The sequence below is a fragment of the Drosophila guanche genome, unplaced genomic scaffold (genome assembly GCF_900245975.1).
Source record: "Drosophila guanche unplaced genomic scaffold, DGUA_6, whole genome shotgun sequence".
NCBI lineage: Eukaryota > Metazoa > Arthropoda > Insecta > Diptera > Drosophilidae > Drosophila > Drosophila guanche.
Genome location: NW_022995744.1, coordinates 10308932 through 10332283, shown reverse-complemented (window position 1 = coordinate 10332283; position 23352 = coordinate 10308932). Strand labels below are relative to the sequence as shown.

The 23352-nt window shown below is 47.4% G+C and overlaps 2 protein-coding genes across 8 annotated transcripts in view; both read right to left on the bottom strand.

Annotated features, from left to right (window-relative positions):
• Positions 1-23352, bottom strand: part of LOC117579851 (pleckstrin homology domain-containing family G member 4B) — an 85496-nt gene that overhangs the window by 12877 nt on the left and 49267 nt on the right. For 3 of the 6 annotated variants that reach the window (XM_034265953.1, XM_034265949.1, XM_034265952.1), the window contains 8 exons: positions 21299-22072; positions 20950-21231; positions 10605-10728; positions 9575-10342; positions 6862-6945; positions 6447-6570; positions 1773-2091; positions 952-1557 (listed from right to left, as the gene is read on the bottom strand). In XM_034265953.1, the coding sequence (XP_034121844.1) occupies positions 952-1557; positions 1773-2091; positions 6447-6570; positions 6862-6945; positions 9575-10342; positions 10605-10728; positions 20950-21231; positions 21299-22072 (3081 nt within the window). Of the gene's footprint in view, positions 1-951; positions 1558-1772; positions 2092-6446; positions 6571-6861; positions 6946-9574; positions 10343-10604; positions 10729-19682; positions 19922-20949; positions 21232-21298; positions 22073-23352 lie in introns of those variants that run through there. The other 3 variants (XM_034265954.1, XM_034265955.1, XM_034265956.1) reach the window with 3 other exon arrangements.
• LOC117579859 lies at positions 8063-10565 on the bottom strand. Of its 2 annotated transcripts, XM_034265972.1 has the most exons (4): positions 10561-10565; positions 8949-9046; positions 8723-8896; positions 8063-8669 (listed from the first exon to the last, which is right to left on the bottom strand). In XM_034265972.1, the coding sequence occupies exons 2-4, from the start codon at positions 9024-9026 to the stop codon at positions 8247-8249; spliced, it is 675 nt and encodes a 224-aa protein (XP_034121863.1). In that variant the 5' UTR covers positions 9027-9046; positions 10561-10565; the 3' UTR covers positions 8063-8246. The 2 variants fall into 2 exon arrangements, with proteins under 2 accessions (XP_034121863.1, XP_034121862.1); XM_034265971.1 differs by lacking the exon at positions 10561-10565 and having other exon boundaries at positions 8949-9080.

Genomic DNA, 23352 nt, shown 5'->3' with positions numbered 1-23352 from the left:
GGGGGGGGGTAGCTGCCATATATGGGTAGCTGCTGCTGCGTGTCGTGTAACTGCAATTTGACATACTTTTGTTAGCCAGCGAAACTGCAACTGCAGAAGGCAGCCAGCATCGGCTGTGTGGCATCAACAATCATAGTAATAATGCAGCAACAAAAAGGAAAAACACTTAATAGTAGCGCGAAAGTATGACGAATACGTAAACGCATGGAAGGCAGCAGCCAACAGGCAGCCAGGCTAATCCCCGGCAACAAATTATTGTGATTAATCAGCGAAATTGCATTAGCCAGGAGTCGAAGTGGAAGCCGGAGCCGGAGTCTCCCTCTCTCATTCTCATTGGAGGGCGTTCCAGCAACTGTCACTGAGCGCTGATTAAGCGGGCGCTCCATGGGATATCTGGGTAGCTGTCATTGTGGGTGCCGTGTGCGTGCGCAGACAAACTCATTAACAAATCAATTAAAGTGCCAGGAAATGGCCACGACAAGCCAGTGGCAGATGCTCCTAAGCCAGCGAGTAGCTGCTTATCTAACGGCTCCATTTGGCAGCCCCAACTCTCAATCTCAATCTTTCAGCTCGAGCCTAAAACTAATGCGAAAGTGGCTGCGGCTTTGGCTGCGGCTTCAGCTGCAGTGGACACTGAGCGGATGCGCGTAATAAATTAATAAAGCCAGCATTAAATGCAATGCATATTCAATTAACAATGTCAGAGAGACTCAGAGACTCAGAGAGGGAGAGAGCCTCTATCTGCAGGCATTTCCTGTCCAAATCTCAATCCGTATCCCCAGAGCACATTAAGCCGCGCCACAAAGTTGCTGCCGACTGGGGCTACTGGCGACAGGGAGAAACTGTTTTTATAGATATTGTAAATCGTTCGACGAACTTAGGGAACGCTTTACGATCCAGAGATTCTCTGGGAATGCATTCGTATATAGCCACTGCTTATTGATGACTTACCTCGTTCATTTCATCCTCCATGGCACGCTGCCTGGTCAACTGCCGCAGGCGTTCGCGTCGCTGTTCGGTCAGTTGCTCCAGCCGCTGGGCGGAGCGATCCACCTCGTTGAAGAGCAGCGTCACCTTGCGCAGCTTGCTGGCGGCATCCGCATTGAGCACCGTCAGGCTCGAGGCGGCTCGCGGTGTTGCGCTGCTGCCGGCACTCGCCGGGGCAGAGGTGATGCCCCGGGCCAGCTCCTGCAGGCGCGAGAGCTGTGAGGCACCCAGCTTGCGCAGGCTGTGCAGCTGCGAGTCCATCAGGGCACGACTGAGGGCCCGATGCTGGCCGTACAGCTGTCGGCGCGTTGGCAGGCCCTGCAAGTCGGCGGCGCGTATATCGCTGAGGGCGCCCACCAAACGCCCGCCGGCGGCCGAACACTGCCGCTGGAACGCCTCCAGTTGGGCGAAGAACTCGCGCCACTTGCCCGCGTCGTGATGCGGCTGGCTCTGCGGCTGTGCGGCAGCCAGCGATGGCAGCAGTCCACTGGGTAGCTGTGATGGCGCAACACTTGTCGTGACTTGCTCGACGCTAATGAATTTAACCAAATGCGCTGGCGATGCCGGCTCCTGTTTGGGGTCAGAGTCAGAAACGAAATCGTTGTCATTAGTGGGGGACTTTGGCCGGCAGTAGTTCTGTTTATTTTCTGCCTGGTCATGTAGATCGGGTTAATTGGCTCGGTCTGAGACTGGGGCGTGAACCCTCGAACCCCTCGAGCCTCAGTACGAGATTCAAATGATTTTCTATTTTGTGCAATCTGCAAAAGGTCAAACTCTAAGCTTACCGGTTGATCATTGTTGTTGTTGGTGGAGGCGGAGGCGGAGTTCTGCTGCTGCTGCTGCTTCTCGTTGCACAATTGCAGCAAATTTGTATCGCTGGAAACGACCAAAATTTCACAATTGCCAATCTGCTTGCTTAGGAGCCTGAGACTTTGGCAAATTAATTCGATTACGCATAAATGTTGCGATTTCTCGACGGCAATTAAAATGGTAAATGTTTGCTGCTGGGCGGGTTGTTGCTGCTGTTGTCGCTGCTGCTCCGCACTTTTATGGCCATTGATTGTTGCGCTTGTTCCTGCTGCTTGGGGCGCACCAGGCGGAGTGCTGCAAATGTGCCAAAAGAAAAAAAAACGCTCAATGAATGAGTTGTGGCGTGGCACTAGTGTGCCCGAGAAGTGCACGGCTGCACGGTACACGGTACACGGTACACGGTACACGGTCAAGTTGCATAAATAACAACGAAAATGTGGGCTTTGTTGCCCAATCAGAGCTGCGCACTCGCTACACGCGTGGAACTAGTTCAAACTAGTTCCATTTGCTAGCGGAATCCCTAGCGGTTCGTGGAACTAGCTTTAGTTTTAATGTTAACATTTATTTGATTAGATTTATTTCTGATTCTATTACTGACTCTGCTCCCCTGATCCACTATTTGAATGAGAAATAGCTCTAATTCGTATATTTTCAATGAAAATTTGACCACTGGCCTTTGTGCCATTGTGCCTTTCCATGCGCTATTTCATTTATTTGAATTCTGATTGCTTCTCACAATTTGCTTACAAAATGATGCACTGGTTTAATTATATTCCCCCTTTGACTTGGCCTGTAATTTCGATGTTACGGTACATTTTATTCGCAGAGTTGCATTTCCTTTGAGGGGGCAAAACCTTGGGAACTAGTTCACATGTGAGCGGCAGCACTCTGCAACTGTGATTGAGGCAATGGGGTGGCATGTGGTGGCCACAGCAGAACACACAAACTTGGCAACGCCCAAAACAAGTTCAACTTAATTGGCAATAAGCGGCCTCTGCACTTGGCTCAGTGTCTGGTCGGACGGCCACTGGCCACTGGCCACTGCCTCAGTGTCGGTATCTGAGTCGCACTTAAAGTCCGCGAAGCACTTTACCTTTCAGTAAATCAGTGAAGGAAAACCACGTAACTATGACAAGTTGGTAGCCACTTTTAATCAGCGTAAATAAAAATTGAAAATTGCTGCTAATGGCAGCTCTTTGGCGGGGGGCGGCAGGAGGAGGAGGCAGTGAGCATTAAAGCCATAAGATGGGAGATGGCAGCTCGGAGCGGAGTTGTGTCTTAACACTTTAGCCAAAGCCAAAGCCAAAGCCAGAGCCCAAAGCCAAAGAGCCAGAAATTCCTGCTGATCGGCTGCCAGAACGGACTGTAACTGTAAACGAATGCCGGGGCCAGGTTCTCACATATTTGCCACTCGCGGCTGTTGCTGTTGCTGCTGCTGTTGCTGCACACACAGTCCACCCCCGTTTGCTGTTGCAAGTTGCAAATTGCACGCAATGCTCCGAGGGGATCCCAGCTGTGCTGTGGCGTGCTCCAAGCCGCCGTCTTAATGATGCCGCCACCACACACTGACTGCACGGCTTGGCTATAAAGAGCGGCTTGGCATTTCAATTTCAAAGTAGACTACTAAGACGCCTATGTGCTGCCTATACATATATTCATGTTGCCATTGGCTAAGCGGTAATTACTACACAACGAAGAGCGAATACTCTGTCAAAAGTTGGAAGCACTTCAGAGCTATAAAGAATTTTCTGTTCAACCTAAGCTCAAGCTTTCTCCAGATTTGTGTTCGATGCTTGCCATAATTGTAACTAAGAATGTTTAGGAATCAAATGTCTAAAAGATTTCCCTAAACTGCTCCACAAATAAGACGATAATTTATGGTTGTAATAGAGAAAACTGTGAGGTAATTATGCAAATAAAAACGCAGTTAAAGGCCTCCCCTTACTTGTAACATTTCAAGGGAATTGCCACCAAATCCATACCGTTTCCCGGTATCATATTTTCCAAGATCTCGACCCTTTCGCTCATGCAGTTAATTATAATTTGAGACCTTTGCCGATTTGCTTTACCGATGCATTTGGGTGGAAAATAGTTTCCTATTTGGCACACACACAGAGCCGCGAATGCTGCCATTGCCAGACTAGGGCAAGACGCACTAAAATATGAGCAACAGTCCTGTGTCCAGGTCGAGCGTGTGTAACCCGAGCTTTTCTTTTCTTTTATATTCGTATTATGCGCGGGCATGCATATTTATACCTTCATAGACCTCGTAGTCTCAGTCGAAGATTCCAAGAAACTTTGTCCATAAAAACAAATTTAATTGCAAGCTGTCACACACACACACACACACAAACACACAAGGAGACACACTGTCCGTGGGAGAGGGAGTCGCTTGAAGTCGGACCTCGAGCAAGAGTCGCTGGTGTCGGGGTCAGACCCCCGGCCCATCAGACAAATGATGTAAGTTTTTGGATAAGCCATCTATTGCCCATCTCTGTGTTGCCCCCCTCTCTCTCTCTCTCTCTGCCTGTTGACACTGCCCAGGCCTAGGTCCAGTCCCCACTTGGTGAAAACTTTACAAAGCTCAAATATTAAATATTTGCGTGAACAAGCCCCGTACGTACGTCCGTCCCATCCGTTTGTACATTTTGTCTGACATTTTGGAGTTGGACAGGCAGCTAATGAATACCTTACACATGTCGGCAAACAAACGCAAATAATGTCAATGGCTACAACAGCAACAGCGACTCTCAAGTGGCTCTGCCAGTGCCTCTCCCTCTCCCTCTGCCTGTCCTGTCACAGCTCCAACTCGTCATGCGTCAGAGTGAGCGACTGGCTGATGCTGAATGCTGATGATGATGCTGATGACTGCCTGCTGCTGCTGGTGTGCCAGTTTTCAGCACAAAACTCCACTTCCAGACTGACTACCAATCTTTGTGTGTTTGTCAAAGAGTTTTCTACACGATTTGGCCGCGTTTTAACCACCAATTGGCATTGAAGCAATTAACATTAACATGCAGCTGGGAACTGTAGCTGGAGCTGGAGCTTTATCTCAAGTTGGAGCTTTGAAACTGGAACGGGAATCGCGATGAGTGTTCCGTTCGCTCTCTCGCTCTCTCGCTCCCTCGTTCGGTTCTCTTATGTCGATTTAGATTTCACAGATTTTTCTGATATTTCCAGGAATCGTGTGGCCGCCTCGTACCGTTTCTGCAACGTTCAGCGCAAAAAGCAACAGCAGCAGCAATAACAACAAAAAATATAAAAGTTCACATCATAAATCTTAAAGTGTCACGAATCTGTCTGACAAAAATCATTCCTTTGCCCTGCAGTACGCTTCGCTCGCTCTGTCTCTCTCTCTCTCGTTCTAACTCTTTGTGCCTCCCCCACTCTCTGCCTCTCCCTCTCGCTTACACCACAAAGGGAAGCCGCACACAGACGACGTGCCATGGTGCCCCCCTGCCCCACAGCAGCACAGCAACTGTGGCCGCCTGAGTGGAATTCTAATTTACACTAGACAGCAGGAGGAACAAAAAACTCTGTACCTGAGAACTGCTTCCAGCGCTTTTCGATTGATTTTCCCAGGGGGGTTTTGACCCTTTCTCTCTAAGAGATCTGCAGGAAGTTTTGATTTTCATCCTCAAGTTATGTGCCTAGAATTTATTTATCGTTCAACGAAACTCGATCAAAGCTTGAGCACTCAATTTTCCATTTTAGTGCTAGCCAAAATCCTGGTTCCCAGAAGAATTTCCCCTTGAACAAATTACCTCGAAGCTTTCTCAATGATTTTCTCATGAGCCTTACCCTATTACAACCATGAATTACAGTCTCATTAATGTCGAAGCGGCTTTCCTTCTCAAATAACCCATGAAACATGATACCCAATAATATCTAAAGCGTCGTTTCCTTCCCACACGAACACACATGAGCCTCAGGAAACTTCTCCCAATTAAGTCTCATTGACTTTAGCCTGGGAATCTGTAAATCTGGGAATCAATTTCCAGCCCGAAAAGGCCTCTTGCAATATCTTTTGGCAGATCTGGGACGGATAGTGAAGTGACCGCAACCTATGCTGGACAGTGCCACCTCCTACCACCACCTCCCAGCGACTTTTAGCCAAGACTTTTGTTCTATTTTCTAAGAGCCCAGAGTTCTCGGTGCTCAGTTCTCAGTTCTCAGTTCTCAGCCACAATGCAAGTGCTGTTCGATGTTGTTTCCTTTTAGCCAAAGTGGCAAATTGACTGACATGCATTCGGGCAGAGAGAGGAGCAAAGTGGAGTGAAGGAAACGTCCAACAGACCAACGGACTTAAAGGCTTAAGCTGCTTCGTTCCCAGCGCCACTCGGTGGCTGTCCCTCCGTCCCTCTGTCTGTCTGTCTTTGGTGTTGCTTTTGCACATTTGCATATCTGCTCGTAAATATGGATGGGCCCGGGCCCGGGCCCGGGTCCGTCTCGCTCGTGTGAGAGAGCCATCCTCTGGCTGTAAAGTCTATGAACTTTTTTTTGCCAGACAAATTGAAATGCCTGATTCTGGTTCTGGGCCCATTCCCATGCGTTGCATTGACACTAAACCGATGAGGCTTTGATTCTAATTCTGATTCAGATTCAGATTCAGATATAGTTGGTTGTTGATACTCCCCTCCCGCACTTACTTGCGCTCCGGTATGGTGCTGTAGTAGAGCAGCAGTGTGGCAATCTCATAGCAATTGAGGCCGGCGGACGCCACACAGGCCGCATCCACGCTCACAAGTGGGTCGCCTTTGAGGGTGCGTGTGCCTGCAGCAAAAAGAACAGATGTGGAAGAAAAGTATCAGCAACGGAAGAGATCTCAACTCCATCTCTCAATTGGTTCGCGCTCTGGGTGGTCGATAACAATGTGCGAAAAACTGTGTGCGAATTAATTGAAAAGCCCCGCCACACCGGCGGCAAATTGCCACTGCGATTGGGGTGGGGGGGGGGGGGGGGAGCGATTCCAATTTGTGAGCAAACTTCGTTTGGTTTTGCACAGTGAAAGTCTAGAATTAAATGGAAAGTGTGCTTTGTCACCTCCCTGGCTGGGAGACTCACCTGGCAGATAGACGCCGCTGGTCAGCAGTTTCTCGGGCAGCTCACCAATGGAGCTGGGCGGCAGCAGCTCCGTTTCGCAGGTCTCTGGAAAAGCCAAAAACCAAAGCAAAGAAAACGGGTGAGAAAATATGAATGGCTGAATGGCTGAATGGGTGGGGGCAACACGTAAATGGGTTAATTGGCTTTTAAACGCTCCGTCGACGAAAAACCTTGAAAACTCGTTCAGGATCTGCGCCGTTTGCATAATAATGTCATTTGATTAATTTTGTTGCCTGCCACTGGGGCAGGCCTACAGCCTACAGCCTACAGCCAGCAGCCAGCAGTCTCCTGATCCTGCTAGGAAGGGGCGTGGTTCAAAACAGGTCCATCATAATTCATTTGTCGGTGTCCACGGTGTCCACCGACTTTCCCATGCGACAAAGACAACAAATATTTCCATATGATAAATGCGGCACATTTCAGCGTCTGCGAAAATTCTGCAGCAACAGCATCGCTCCATCGCTCCATCGCTCTGAACCTCTCTCGGGGGCCACCTGTTGGTGGCACTGCCACTGGTGGCACTGCGAAACCGAAACTGAAACCACATCCGGGGGCGGCAGTCTTGAGTGCACGGGGGAGCCTGGGCATTGTAATTCGATATCCCAACCACCAGAGACCTGCAGCAGCCCCCGCATTTTTGCGGCTGATTTATGTCCGCTCGCAATTTGCACCCACACCCAACATACTTGCGGCAGTCGGTCGTTCGGGGTTGAACGCATTCCAGGGCACAGTGGTGCCAGTTTAAAAATTGGCATTCAACGAAAATCCCATAGAAATATGTGCAAGAAGCACTAACAATTACCGACTGTATGAGAGAGTAAAAGAAACAGCTGGAAGAAATGTGATTGCGAGAGAGCGAGAAGGAACAGCAATTCCAATAACAAAGCTCGGGAAGGCAGCCAAGTGTCGAGAGCGCAAGCAAAAGAGAGAGCAAGCAAGAGAGACAGCCGGAGAGAGAGAGAGAGATCCCGTATAATGTACATAGATGAGGAATGAAATGGAAACGGGTGGGAAAGGGAAGATCACGCGTTGTCCCAAAAGGGTAACGGTGCTTGCATACATACACTCAGCGCAGGTTCTCACTCTCTCTCTCTCTCTATGCAGAACCGATGGGTGCTCAAAATCAAAGCACATTTTGTTTCAACCCATTTCGTACCACTGTACTTTGGTTTCTCATTGAATTTTCATATTTTAGGCTTTTGACAAATTAAAAGGCATTTGCACCGGTGTCGCTGTGTCTGTGGTTGCCCCTGCGGCTAACCAGAGTCTCGCCGGATGCCGTGGGCGGCTGTGGCTTTGGCTGCAGTTTCATTACGGCTGGTCGACATTAACTGGGAGTCTAAAGTTCAGACCCAGAAGCTTCTGCGGCTCACACGGCCCCCTTCCACCTCCTCGCGAATCCGCTGGTACAGGGCCTTCATGCGAAAGTGCAGGACCAGCAGCACAAAGACCATAATGAAGCTGTAGGCATAGGCATTGCTCAGTAAGAAGACGATCCAGCCGGGAAACATGGCACCCACACAGCCCCGCTTGTAGAGATTCTCATGGGTCACCGTCTTGTTCCGATAGCAGGTCTCCGGCCCCGGATGCCGTGGATAATTGTAGTCCGGTGGCCCCAGCATGCCGCAGCATTTGTACATCTCTTCGGTGTCGTTCAGCTGTTTGGTGTTGAACATGTACACCACGCTGAAGATGTCGTACAGATCGTGAAACAGATACGTTCCGAGCACTAGGGGACACACACCAACGACCACGAATATGCCCATCCACTAGGGGAAGGATTTATATAGAGGGAACGAGAGACAGCGACTGAATTACTCACCAATTCGGGCGCATCAAACTTGACTTTGTACACCAGAATGGCGTCCACAATGAGCAGAATGAGGCTAAGCAAATGCAGCAGGACCATGACCGCAAAACACGGCAGATAACGAAAGTGCAAGGGTATGCTCTGGATAATGTAGATATTCTCTCTTGCATCCTCCAAATAAACAATCTGGCAGGAAGTTACGTGAATGAAAGGACACAGATGCAGCTTGGCAGCTTACCAAAATGATTATATCTATGATAATGCAGGCCCAATAGTAGTGTCGCGGCAAACACTCAAATCTGCACTTGCAAGGCATAACCACAAATGAGAGAAAAACTGCTTGCCACTGCCCCCCCCAACTGTAGACATCTTTGACGCTGGGAGAACAGATTACTGGATAGTGGATATTACCAAATGTTAGACATTTAACGCTCAGAAGTGGGGACAGCCAGGCAGCGATTTATCTTGAGCCGCTGAATTGAATTAAATGTTCGGTGCAGTGCGGCATTTATGAACAGAAAATGTATCAAATTAGCGCTACATTTTGTGGCGCTATCTGACTTCAAAGCTCCGCCATTTGTCTGTGGAATGAGCACAAATTTGACTGCAACTCGGGCATTTGGCTGTGGGGCGTTTAATTGAATAGTTTGGAGCCGGGCATTTGCATACGAATCGGGAAATTCAAGGGGGCCTTCGGAGAGTAAAAACAAATAAGACAAATCACGCCCCGAAATGGCCAGCGATAAGCCACGAACTGGATCTGGATTCGAGTTGCGAACAAAATATACAGCTCCTGCTGAGCAATTTCTGTTGCCGTCGGCTCTTTGTGTTGCGCATGCGTAGTGCAATATTACGTATACGTACCCATAGATCTTTCAGCTGGTCTAGCGCTGACTCCATCGCTGGGCTCCTCGTCGCTATCGATATGCGGAAAAGAGTTGCCCAAACAAAACAGCGGCAATGCCGGAGATGTGGATGAAGCCTCACTCTTCTCGCTGTGGCTACTGCTGCTGCTGCTGCTGCTCCTTTTCTTTGTGTCGCTGCTGTTGCTGCTGCTGCTGCTGCTGACATTCTTTGTGTTATTATTGTTGAGCAGCTCCTCGCCGGCACTCGAGCTGGAACTGGAGGCACTGCTCCTGTCGCTGACATTGCTGTTGCCCGACGAGGTGGAGTTCATGCTGTCCTGCCTGTTGGTCAGACGCCGCAGCATGTAGCGGTTGTTGAACAGTTTGGTTTTGGTTATCAAATCGCTGCGCCTCAGCGCACACTTGGGTGAGCCGGCAATGCTGCTCGCAGGATTCCCACTCGCGTTCCCATTATTACAATTATTGTTGGCCTCATCCAGTGGCATGTCCTCGCCACCGTGTGGCAGCTGCATCTGCATCTGCAGCTCGTTCAGTGACACGCGCTCAATGCTCCGCTCCACGCTCACCAGCAGATTCTGCAACAGTTGCGGCAGCTCGCCGCCATCCGTTGTCATCATGGACATCTCCAGTTGGAGCAGGCTCAGGGGACTCGTGTGATCAATGCAATATCTCTGGACGCTCTCCACGTTCGGGGAGGAGCGCCAAACAGCATAGAGCCGTAGTGTGGCTGCCTCGGCGTGGTCGTCGCTTGTCTCGCTTGTGGCTTCTGCAACAAGGGGAGCACAGAAAGTAAAAAGAAAAGAGTTCAGCGATTAGTTGCTGTGTTAAACGAATGTGTGTTCGATCTAATCTAGAGAGTTGCCCAGAGTCAAATGCCACTGGAGGAAAGCAAAGCTTCAAGAGGCATGCCCTAAACATTCTAAACCCAAACATGACTTTTAAGTGCAGCCAAGAGCCTGCCCATGATGATGATTACAGGGGAACCCTTCCACTGCCTAAGTATAGTCGAGGGGGATCGACCCACTTACCCAATTTGATGCACAGATAAAGCTCTGCGGGACGAAGTGCGTGCACAATCTCAGCGTCGCTCAGCTGCAGCACCAGCGCTCCATTGGGTGTTGCCAAAGGCCAGCCGGCGTGCCATAACCAGGACTGCAATACACAGATAAACGGATGATAAACGGTGACTTGAAGAGGCAGAGAGATTGAGTAACGAAATCATTTGCAAATTTTTATTATTACTGCGATTACATGTTTTGCGAGAGTCTCAGTCTGAGTCTCGAAAATTATGCAGGCCACAACACCCGCAAGTGTTAAGCTGCAACAAAAACCAAAAAAACCAAAGCCGTGGAAATATTGCTAGAAAAAATGCGCGAGACTTAGACTGATTGTCTGTCTGTCCGTCTGTCCGTCAGAGCCCGGGTCTCCCCCATATATTTGGCGGCTTCGGTCTGCTGCCTGCCTCTGTGTATCAGCGATGTGGCCACAACTTTTTGTGGCATGGCGCAGCGGGCAGGACCCAGACAAGAGGCCCCCAAAAAATAAAAACCCGAACACGGCAATAGGCGATGCAAAATTATAGATAAATCATGCAAGTCAAACTTTTTTTTCTCTTGCTTAGTTTTTTTGTTTTTTTTTTGGCAATTTCTGCTAATTTTTGGTTATTACCCTTTCAGCGTTTCAGCCAAAAAAACAGAAAAAAAACGAAACGCAGATTTCACCCCTACGGGAATGTGAAATCGAATTTTGAGAGAGAGAGAGAGAGAGACTCTGAGAGCCCAGCCGCACTGCTCCGCCCCCGCACAACAGACAGCGACCAGCAGGGTAACCCTGCGCCCCGCACTCACTATTAATTGTTGCAACAAAAGCGCAAAATGTTGCCATCGCATTTTTGGTTGCTAATTTGCCAGATAGATTTCCTTTTTGCATTTGGGAAAACAAAGAAAAAACACCAAAAACAAAACAAAACAAAACAAAACAAAAAAGATAGAAAAAAAGGTGCGCGCAATGCGCACTGGCTGCTTGATTTATAGCTTGAATTTCTGCTTGATTTTATTGGTAACAAAGCGTTTTTGGGCTCTGTTTCTGTTGTTGCTGTTGCTGTTGCTGTTGCTGCACATGCCACAGAGCAGGGAGAGACCACAGACCCCACAGAGATACAGCAGGGGCAAACACACTGAAGCATAAATCAATTGTTGTCGCACGAGGGACAGCGAGAGGGGTGCCCGTGAAGATATCCATTCAAACAGAAAATGATCAATTTTGTCATTTGATCAAAGCCGCAGAAACGATCGCATCGAATCGAAACGAAACGAATCGAAACCGAATCTCAACGATCGCAACGCATCGTTTACAATCGATTGAACAAAATGTTCATCGCCGATCAACCGAATGACAAAAAACAAAAAAAAAAAACCAAACCACACCACACACAACGACAAAGTCTGCACTTCCTCTGGCGGAGGGAGCTTCACTTCACTCTCCCCTGCCCCTGCAGTTTTTTTTTTCGGTTAGGCATAAGTATTGTATCGCTGTCGCCGCCACATGCTAAAATAATGATTTTTCGTAACATTTTCTGCTTGATTGCTTGCCCTGCTCCCTGCTCCCTGCTCCCTGCCTGCTCTTCAAGTCTGCCTTCTAAATCATTGGAATCGGTTACGTTTCAGTTTCATCGTCATCGTCATTGACCCAAATGCGCGCGTCGCTCGGACGCCGCCGCTTGTCATTGTCATCGTTCCGAGTTCGCGTTCTCTCGTTCGTCGCTTGTCTGGGATGGAATGGAACCAACCCCAAAGCACAGGCACAGTCCCTGGTCAAAGCTTTCAAGCTCCCCCCCACTCCAGCTTTACGTTTTCGATTTTCTGCTCTGAATTTTCTGCTCTGAATTTTCTGCGCCGTTCAATGTCAAGTTGCATTTATTTTTCAATTCCCAAGAGATACTCTACAGCAAGTAGGAATTATCAAAAGTAATTAACGCTAATATTCAAACTCCAACCCTTCATACAATGATTCATTGAATATTCTATCCACTTCTGATCCAAATTCCCCCATCATCTATTGTTTTCTGATGGAGTATTTCCCCAGAACATCAAATAAACATATCAAAACCCACAGCAGGAAAGGCAAAGGCAAGCCGCAGCCTAAAACATTTCCCAGAACTCTAGAAATCCAATAAAAACCAAAATAGAGTGTTTGAAAGCCATCAGCCAAAGATACAAAAAGGCATCTCCTCTTGGTTCTTGTTACCGCATTCTGATTGCTATTCTCTTTCTTCTCGTTTTTGTTGTGTCATTTTTTGGTATTTTTTATACAATTTGTTGTGGGGCGACAAATTTCCGTTCCATTGGCGGCATTTGGCCTTTGCCTTTGGGCTTTTTGAGTGCTTTTTGCCGAACGCCGAACGCCGAACGGCAAGCCCCTCGCTGGAGGCCATAAATCTGCCGCTCTTTTTTCTTCGAGGATTTGTCTGGGTTATCCTGAGCGTGTATATATCATTCCATCATCAGTCATATGCGTAGCAGCCAGCCCATTCCCACGCCTTTGATGTTGAAAACTAAATACACAAAAAATGCCATCAACAGGCACAGGGGACTCAAAGGGAAGTCAAGCCAAGACGGCCTGCCTGCCTGCCTGCCTGCCTGCCTGCCTGCCTGGTGTGTATGAGTAATCAAGCCGACATGGAATGGTCTCTCTGGGCATTAGCATATATGCAGATATCCCGATATATATATATATATATATATTCGCATATCTGAAGCAACAGCAAACACACATATCCCGGCGCGTGTGGCGCCCCAACCTAGGGGCCTATGGGCAATTATTCAATGCGGGTGCAGCCAGCAGTCGTACACGGATTTGGCTTCGCTTTTGGATACAACGTTTTCTGGTGGGGGTGGGGGATCATCGACAGACAAGGCATCGTTGAGGACCACCGTGGTGTGTGGAGAGTCGGCGAGAATTACGCATGCAAAAGGCGCGCACACAGACCGGCACGGCACTTGGCTTGTTTTGCTTAATAATTTACAGTAGAAAAACGCAGACAACTTGTTGGCCGCTGGCCTGCCTGCTGCCTGCCGCCGCACTGGCCATTCGTTGCGCTTATTGGCAATCATTTCAGCGGAGTATTTCTCTTAATTTCTGCAGCTCTAACCATAATTAATTTGTTGTGCAAAAAGATAAAGGGCCACACCTGAGCCCACGACGAGCGCCCCCCACGGCAGTCGATAATTGTTATCCGCAAGGCGACCTCGGCCTTTGGGAGAAACCTTTAGCCGTTTGTTTTTCTTTTTGTTTATTTTTTGGCAATTGATTTCGCTGCTTACTTCATCTTTCATTTAATCTATTGCCAAATTGTTTGTTGCGTGTTTTGTTTCATTCATTAAATTATTCAATTAAATTTCCAAATCAGATAACATTCTTCGTCAGAGCCAAGCGAAGCAGAAGCCTTGAAGCAGCTGATGAATCAGTTAGGCTGGAGTTGCCATAGAAATTGAGTAATGGCCGAGAGTGCTGGACAATTATTTAATAATCTTTGGTGACGGGCAGCCATTGTCGGGCAATTTTTGTGTCTTCAAACAATTTTGGGATGCTTTTGGTAGGTGAAATCTTTGAAATTTCTTTGGATTTCTTTAACTTGAGCTTTGAAATATTTCTTAATTGCATAACAACTGCAAATCTCACTGGAAGAGAGCCAGCAATGAAGAGAGTAAGGGACACAACAAATCAACCCTTCACAGCTAAGCCACACTGGCAGAGAGAGAGAGAGAGAGAGAGAGAGAGACAGTCGCAGGCTATAAAAAATAGCAATTCGAATATTTCTTAGAGTTTCTACCCCTCCAATGATCAGTTTTCAGTTCAAACAAATTGTTCAGTTTGCTGTCTGCACTTCCTTCTTGCTGCAAGCTTCCTGCTCTAATTCGAATTCCTGCTTTTATCAATTAACACTCCAGAGATTCAGCCAATTCTATGTATAAACCATCGTTAAATCCATCTTCCGGCACCATTTGCAGTGCAAAATCAACAACACAAATCCAGAGCCAGTTGCAACTGCCACATTCTGGTGCAGGAGAAAAAAGCTTTGAACTTTTGCATTAACAAAGCGATTCGCAGTTTTTTTGTGTTCATTGCGACGTCACATTTCCGCTTGATCTGCCACAGAGAGCGGAGCGACCATCAAACGGCGTGGCATGTCATCGGCACCACCATCATCGTCATTCCACAAGCCACAAGCCACATGTCCGTGTCCATGCCCCTGCCACAGCCACAGCCATAGCGATTCGATGTGGCCACACCTACAAATTGTTTGTGTTGCTCGCGGGGGCGAAGGAGAGCTCAAGATATAAATATATGTACGGACCGATGGATGGTTGTGCACCCCTTATGCATATGGCAGAATTTTAGCACAGGGAGAGCGGCTGTTAGGAGGGGGAGGCAGTGGAGCTGCGCCAAAAATAGATCAGGTCTAGGCTGTCATGCATGCTGCACGGCCGGAATGTGCCACAACAGCAGAAACGTTCTGCGAAATGTTCTTGGAACGTCTGCCAGTGTCTGCCTCCCTGGATGGCGCTCTCGGGGCACAGGAAGTGCCTCATTGGGTGTTGAAATCCTATAGGGATTGCGAAAAAGATCTTTACTGTTCCGTTCCGTTCCGTTCCGTTTCGATTTGGTGTGGCAACATCAAAGCAGGCACAAAGCAACAAAAGCTGTTGCAAGTTACATCAGCAGCAGAGCGGGGTGGGGGGAAGACTCCTCTCAATTACGAGAGCAATTGTCGATCGAGTAACAGCAAAAACCGGTACCCACAGCCACAACTGATGTTCTGCTGAAACGACTGGGAGAAGAGCCACTTGAGTGTTGGCCACTTTCCACGTTCCATGTTCCACGTTCCGCTCACAGCTGATCATGAACTTCGTTACCGACTGGAGGCTGTGGGGTGTGAGGTGTGCGGCTGAAATCAGCTGAAAACGAGTTTTTATGGCATAATAACAGAAAACGACGACGCCAGCAGCACCGCAACAATGATGAAGATCTGAAACTGATGACTGGCAGAGTGTTTTGCTCTGATCTTCTGCTCTTTGCCTGTGTTTCTGTATCTGTCTTTCCATCTGCAGCTGTTTCGCTCTCTCTCTCTCCCCTCCCCACCCCTCCGCGTTCCAACTGTAATTGAAAAACTTGCTGGCCACATCAATTCCAAAAACGTTCATAAAACTTGTTAATGCATCGACAGAAAACGCATTAAAAAAAGCAAAATAACCGTAGAACATTGCCACGCTTCCCTCCCCCCAGCCCAAAAGGGTATTTCCAATAAGGAAGTGAAAAAGGAAAAACGAGTAGCCAGCCAACAACATTCATTTCGTTTCCATTCTTTTGATTGTTTTCCTTTTCGGTGAAAATTCTAGGAAATACTTTTCCGCTGTGGCTGTGGCAAAGCCACGAAATGTAATTCTGTTCTGTAAGCAAGAGCTGGAGGTGGAGGCTAAGACTCTCTTCCTACAACAAATCGAAATAAACTTTATGCACGTCAATTTTTAATGAGCCCAGCACGAAGTCAATTTCAATGCTAATCCAGCGGCGGAGTCAGAGCCAAAGCCCTGGTCTTGGTCTTGGTCTTGGTCTTGGTCTTGGTCTTGGACATTCAGGAGTCACAAAGACACTGTCCCCTGGCTTGGTGCTCTCTGTGCCGCACATGTGCCCTTAAGCCACAAATCACGAAGGTGGCGCAATCTGACATCCTACTCAGTGGTGGGCCCTCAGGTGTGTTTTCCTTTTTGGTGGTCGCCACCAAGCTCTGTGGCGAGAGAGTTACGCTTGAACTTGACAAATGCACAAATAACGTGAGGCCGAAACGAAGCGAAATCCTGCACCCAAACTGGTAGATAATTTATTATTGAACCATTTATTAGAGCGTGTCTAAATAGTTGTCGTGGCGGGGAGCAACGGGAAGTTGCCAGTTGCCTGTGCAGGGCTCTGGCTCTTGTCAGTCATTCGTATTCGAATTTGACGGCTTCGTTTGTATAGGGTAAAGAGAGATACTATTTGGTTGTGCTTGAAGCGTTCGAGCAGGCGAGTCGATTCCCACGTCCAACAGACAACAGCCAACAGGCAAGAGCCAACAGACGTTCACGTCTGCCTTTTGTCTTTGTCTACCTGTTGGCATTGCAGGAAGCATTCACCTCCCGTTGAAGCACGCACACACACACACACACAGATACTTAGATACTTGTGGCACCAAAGGAAAGCAAAGACAATGTACACATCATAATAATGAGGATAATCACGATGATGAGCAGACAACAAGAGACACAGAATATAAGGAACAAAAAAGGTTGTGTCTGCCCGTGTGGATTCGGTGTCTGCCACTTGACGAGCGCAGCGCCTGCCTGCCTCATCCCCACTTCCCGTCCGCAAACGGGCGACTCATCGCCTGCGGGGCATTGGCGGCTTTTGTGCCTGGGTTAATTACTAAGCGAATCACACACGCGCCTGAATAATTCAAGGCTACTCGCCACTGCTGGATGCATTTTTGTGTATCTATTGCCAGCCAGCTGCCATTCCCCTTTGAAACTTAATCTCTGGGCGGGGTGGGGTGGGGCTTCGCGGAGCGGTTCATGGAGCTGCTGCATTTATGACTAAGTATTTTATAATCAAGTGGCAAAACTATCTCCATCTCTATCTGTATCTATGTCCGCGCTAATGTGTCTGTATCTTTAGCTGTTTAGTTCGTCAGCTGTCATTACGCAGCACATTGTTGGCGTCTTTTCCTGTGTTCCTCTTGGATTGCCAGACGACACTTTGCGGAATGTCTCGAGCCAACCACAAGATACATTTTTCATGACTATCATCAAGGTGATGCGAGATGCCAGATACAACAAATGCCTTGAAAAACGGTAAGAAAACTAATTTTAAATTATAGATTATAAATTATGAAACTCTGCAAAGCTATTTGAGGCATTTCAAAGTGGCGATTAACGTATCTACAGCCTTCTAAAGCCTTTTTAAACATTAAATTTTATGATGAAATTCCTTAAAAAAAAATTGTTTTAAATTTCACGTTCCTAAATTTCTGAGAATTGTGAATGAAAGCCATAAGAACTTCTGGTTATAATATTTGTAAGAGCTCTTTGTTGCATAATTGCGCATTTTTAACAATCTATAGCCATAAAGCTTTAATAATTTAATATTTAAAAATGCAACAATAATGCAAAAAGTCCCACAAAACACTCATTAAGCTCCTTCCTTCACTGCTCAAGAGCTACAACAAGCTTTTATGCTTACTTCACAATATTCCTACAGACATTAAGCCATTAAAACGCCATACAAATTCAACATCACAAAGTTATCTTATCTGTCAAAATAAAATCTGCCATCTCTAAGTTTGCATAATAAAACCATTCAATGTATGGGCTTTAGTGCACTCCAATCCGATTCCACTGAACTCTAGTCATTGGTGAATTCAGTCACATATCATCGTTCGTACGCGTATCCTGAAACGGACAACTTCCTTCCCCAAGCAGGAGATGATGATGTGATATGTGATGGCCATTTGCTCATTGAAGCACGTGTTGCACTCACTGAATGGAGCAGTTGGCGAGTGCATTTCTACAAGTTATTTTATGCAAGCCATAAATATGCACTTTACACTTTTGCACACACACACGCAAACTAACACATTTCTCTCTGTACTCATGGCCAGTCCCCTGGGGTCTGGCTCTCTTTCTTCGTCTGGCAAAAACAAACAGCAAATGCCTTTGCCAGATGCTCTTAGTTAGACCAACACACATAGATATCTGCGAGCAGCCAAGTGGAGTCTCTGTTGCATACAAATTATGTACAAACATGTTTTGCAGAAATGTTCAATTCATTATCGCTAACAAATGCCGATCATGTTTGTCTGTTCGGGCAAAGCAACACACAGTTCAAAGCACTTTTTCCTGCACAAATTATTGCAAACACAAATCGTAAGAGCAGCCAATCCGTGGCTGTGGCTGCTGCTGCTGCTGCTGCTGCTGCTGGGATTGATGGGACACTCCACGCACACGGTAGCCCATGGGCCAGCGCCTAATCGTAATTGCTGTGCCACTAAGTGATATGCCGTGTTCCCCTCCAACCAAAAGAAATACAAACAAAAAAGCAGAATTAAAGTTCACTCCGACTGTACCTTCCTCCCCTGTGGCACTCCAGCATTCGCTTTCTGTGTGTGTTTCCCCTTTAGTTTTTTTTTAGGTTTCCACTTAATACACAATTTCCGCTCTCAGAACAAAGTAAGGGGCAGCCCTTTTGTGCTGTGGCTGCGCGTCTGCGCAGAAACCGAATTAAATTACAGAACGTGCCCCGTTTGGGCAATCTCAGCTATGGAGCAGCACCATGCAACGAATTAAAAGGCAATTAACATGCAAGGAGTTGCGAGGGCAAATTGCAATGCTCTGTGGCGGGGCAAACAGACATTTACGACTCCAGCAAATCAGCAGCAAATGTGGCCGTCTGATTGATTCAAATAAACTCGCGCTCAGGCAGCAAGTAGGTCACGCAGCAAACAGCCTCCCACAGATGTGCCACACAGTGCGTATGCGTTACAACAAAAATACAACAAAAATGATCATAAATTACACTTTAGACGGGCATAGACACAGACACAGACACACATTCATGGGGTCCGCGGGCACTGATAAGCAGCGCTAAGAACCATTTTATGGTCATGACTAGAAGTCTTAGAAGGGGCGCTCGAAGGCAGCAGCCACAGACAACCCACACTTGTACTTGTACTTTTTGTTGTCATTGACTTAGCCACGACGAAGCCCCTTCGCTGAGCGAGTGGTCTTTGGATTCTAGCCGCGTGGGCTGCCGCGAAGGACGCTTCCGCTGGCCTGCTCTTTATCGTAGTGTTTGAGTGTGTAATAAGTATGCAAATTGCCAATTGAGTGTGGAAAAACAATTGATTTTTAATGAAATGACTCTGAGGTCAGGGTCGCGATACCCGACACTCAGCACACTCAGCACACTCGACACACTCGACAATTATTGGCCATAAATGATGGTCAGCTTAACGATCTTTGGACTGATCGTTAGATCGCGTAGGAAAACCAGAAATCAGATACGAGCAGTATTACCTCCAGCAAATCCAAGTTAGAAAAGGGAATCCGTTGATTTATGCCGCGGTTTGTCGTTAATTTTCTATCGATATAACAAAATAGATGCTGGATGCTTGATGCTATTATATGGGCACTTTTATCCTTTTCTCTTGGATTTTTTGTTGTGTATTTTACGATTATTCCATTCCTCTTTCTCTCTAGTAAAAAAACATCACAACATTCGAAGGCACACTCGTTTCCCAGTATTTTCAAGGCACTAGTTTAACAGAGATTCCAATTCCACTGCCAATTCCAATGCCAATTCCATTCATTCACCACTTTGCGTATATTTGCGAATTTATTTGCATTTTTTATTTCTTTCTCTGCGCGAATTTCTTGGGGCGGGCGCTGCGAAAAAACTACACGAAAACGAAGATACTCTGAACTTTGCAAGGCTCTGCTATCCGTGGTTCGGTTCGGTTCGGTTCGGGAATCGCTTAACGTTTTTTAGTTTTCTGCCGCACACACGACTGCGCGTCGCAAAATCAAAATCAAGTTTAACGGAGCTCCGCCAGCCGCAGCGACGCAGATGGAGCCAGGCTGTTGCTGCTGTTAGCCTAACAGTTTACATATGAACTCTCAACTGTTGTTGTTAGGCACTGCAATTCAATCAACAAGCGGCTGTTAAGCGAAGCGAGAGAGAGAGTCGCAAACGAATTGGCATAAAAGCACGAGAGAGCGCAGAGTTAACAGTTGGTAAGCGGCTGCAGTTGATTTCGACCTATTTTAACAGCGGCTGTTAGCGCTCACAGCAGCACTGCTGTTAGCCAGACGAAACGGAAATGGCAAAGTGAATTTCGATCAAATTTGATGATATTGAGAGATTTTAGTAATAAAAGATATTAATTAGAGATATAAACAACAACTTTGAAGGTTCCAAAGGTAGTTTGGGCACAATATATGCCCACTTCGAAACAATTTTAGGCTTCCCCACTCAGTTCTTTGCGTTTCTCAAACAATTTCCCCATTCCAAGAATAAATCTATGCAAATATTTATACCCTCAAGAGAGCACTTTAAGTGTCCTATTCCCTACCAGCTGCACTCTTAAGTATTCCAACAATTTGTAGCTGGGAAAACCAACCCAAAAGTCAAAGTAAATTTAACTCCGATTGAAAGAACTTCATTGCCAGGGCACAAAATTGCTCCTCAGCGGCTAATTTTGCTGGCTCGTAAATGATATATCTTCTACTCGGATTACTCGCTGCTCTAGGAATGAATGCTTTACGACAATGGGCGAGCACTTACCTCGCCAATTTGATGAGCGGCGCGCAGTGTGGCGGCAATTTGTGCAAATTTGCATAGGAAACGCTGCTCGAAGCGTTGCAGGCTACCATCGAAGGCGCAGTCGAGACGCTCACGTGCCTGCTGGATTAATATCGCACGCGTGCGTGCCCAGTAGACGGGATAAATGTGCGACAGATGGCTGTCAATCAGTTGAGCCAGCATGGCGTCCACTTCCACATCCACATCCATATCCACATTCATATCCTCGTGCTGCTCCACCATCTCCTTGCCTTTGTCGCCGGCCTGCAATTGGGTGGAAAGGGTGGTAAGAAAAAGGGCACCAAAATCTTCCTTGTGGCTGCTTACGTACCACAACATCGTCAGCGGCAGCGGCAGGGACAGGCATGGGTATGGCATGCATTTCCACTTGGTGGACCGCCTGCTGCTGCTGCTGGGACTCTGCCCTGAGACTACAGTCAATGGATATTGTGTCCGCATACGCTGAGGAGGAGGCATCATCCGAACAGAAATCCTCCGACGACGACGACTCCTCCTTCTCCACTGCCATGGCTGTGGCAGCTTCATTCCTGATCATTATTATCGTCGTAGTCGTAGTCGTAGTCGTAGTCTTTGGCTGTGGCTGTGGCTGCGGCTGCGGCTGACCCGTTAAGCGTTGCCTGCACTTCTTGAGATATTCGCGAACCCGCGATGTGCCGCGGTTCAAAGTTGCCACAGCATTGTTGGGGCTGCCTCTTGTTGCTGGGTATTGACAGCACACATAATTAGCATTTGTTGCCACCACTGGATCCGGATCCTCCTCCACCTCCACCTCCTCGTCGTACATGTCCATGTCCTCCCCGTCTTCCTCATTGCGAGCTATGGGCGCTGGCCTGTTGGCCTCGTTCCCTGTGTTCGCCATTCCCGTGTTTACCTCCTCCTGGGGCACACTCGTGTGTCCCACTGAGACATCGATTTGCGTGTCATTCGACACCAAGATCTCGCCCAACTGCTGCTCTTTCCCCTTTGCCGCCTTCTTCCTCTGCTTCTCCTCCTTTTCTGCTAATTTGGGGCTCTCGGTGATCCCTGCTTCTCCCTCTCCTCCCACTGTTGGCGTTGGCCCTGCCTCAATGTTCGTGTCGTCGGCCTGCAAATAGAATCGAATCGAATCGGTAAATATACAAAAACTGTAGACACGTGTGAAATGAAGTTCAGAGTGCACCAAAAAGGGAGGGGTGCGGGCTCAGGTAGGGTGTGTGTGTGTATCTGCCAGATACACAATTGCCGCATTTCAAATGGGCCAAAGTTCTTTGGGCTTCGGCTTGTGGCACCGCATGCAATGGTGCCACCCGTGCCACCAAAGAGCCGCATTAAACACAATTCATTCGGTTGCTCGGGGCAACCAACACAGAGGGGTTGGCAGCAATAGAGACAGTGACAGTGGGGCAATAGAAGGTGAGGAGAATACTTAGAAAAAAAACGGAAATTTATATAAAGATTGTTCAAAGCGAGCCAAATGAGTTTCAATTTGACAGCCTGATGCTTGAAATTTCTTGGATTTCCCTAAGATTGATATTAAAGCTACAAGAAAATGCATTGAAATTGAAAGTTGTTGAACTGAAAACAATATCTACAATAAGCGAAGAAGATAGAGCCTGTACATTCCTTTACTCATTCCGTTCCTTTTGAGGAACTCTTCCAGAATTCTTCTTCCTTAACACATGGAAATAATTATCCCCAAATGGTTTATCATTTATTGTTAGATCTTTTTCCTTTTCTCTCTTCTTATACAACACAAATTCTTGTTGCTTTTGCTACTATTTCCGAGATCTACTCTACGAGACACAAACATGTCCTTGACTTTCCGAACTTTATCCCCCTTTCGCATATTTTAGTCCCAATTTCTTTGCACTTTCTCATGGCATGCTGTCACACGGTGCAGCTGCGGGGTGGACTGTGCTACGCCTTGTTGCATGTTCAGAAGTTAAACAGAAATCAATTGGGGACAGCATTGATCCACAAGACAAGACTCGACTTGACTCGCGAAAAGGGATGGGGCGCATGTGGCAGTGGCAGTGGCAGGGGCAACTGCATTGCATGACAATCAAATGAAACGTCAAACGTTCGTTACTGTTGCAGTTGCAGCTTGCTGTTCGTTAGATGTCGTTGCCGTTTGTCGATTGTCATAGGTCAAGTGTAGCACAGTAGAATTCACTTTCTTGCAGACACACACAAACACAGGCACAGCCGCACAGCCGCAAATTTGCAGTGAAAGTGGACGGGGCGGGCGTCTCCTTTGTGCCCCCAAATATTTGACCATAACACACACAGACTGCGGGGCATAACAATGCCATGGGGCATGTTACATTTGTTTTTTTTTTTGGTTGTGGTATTTACCAAAAGTATTTTTGCCCTGACAATGCGACA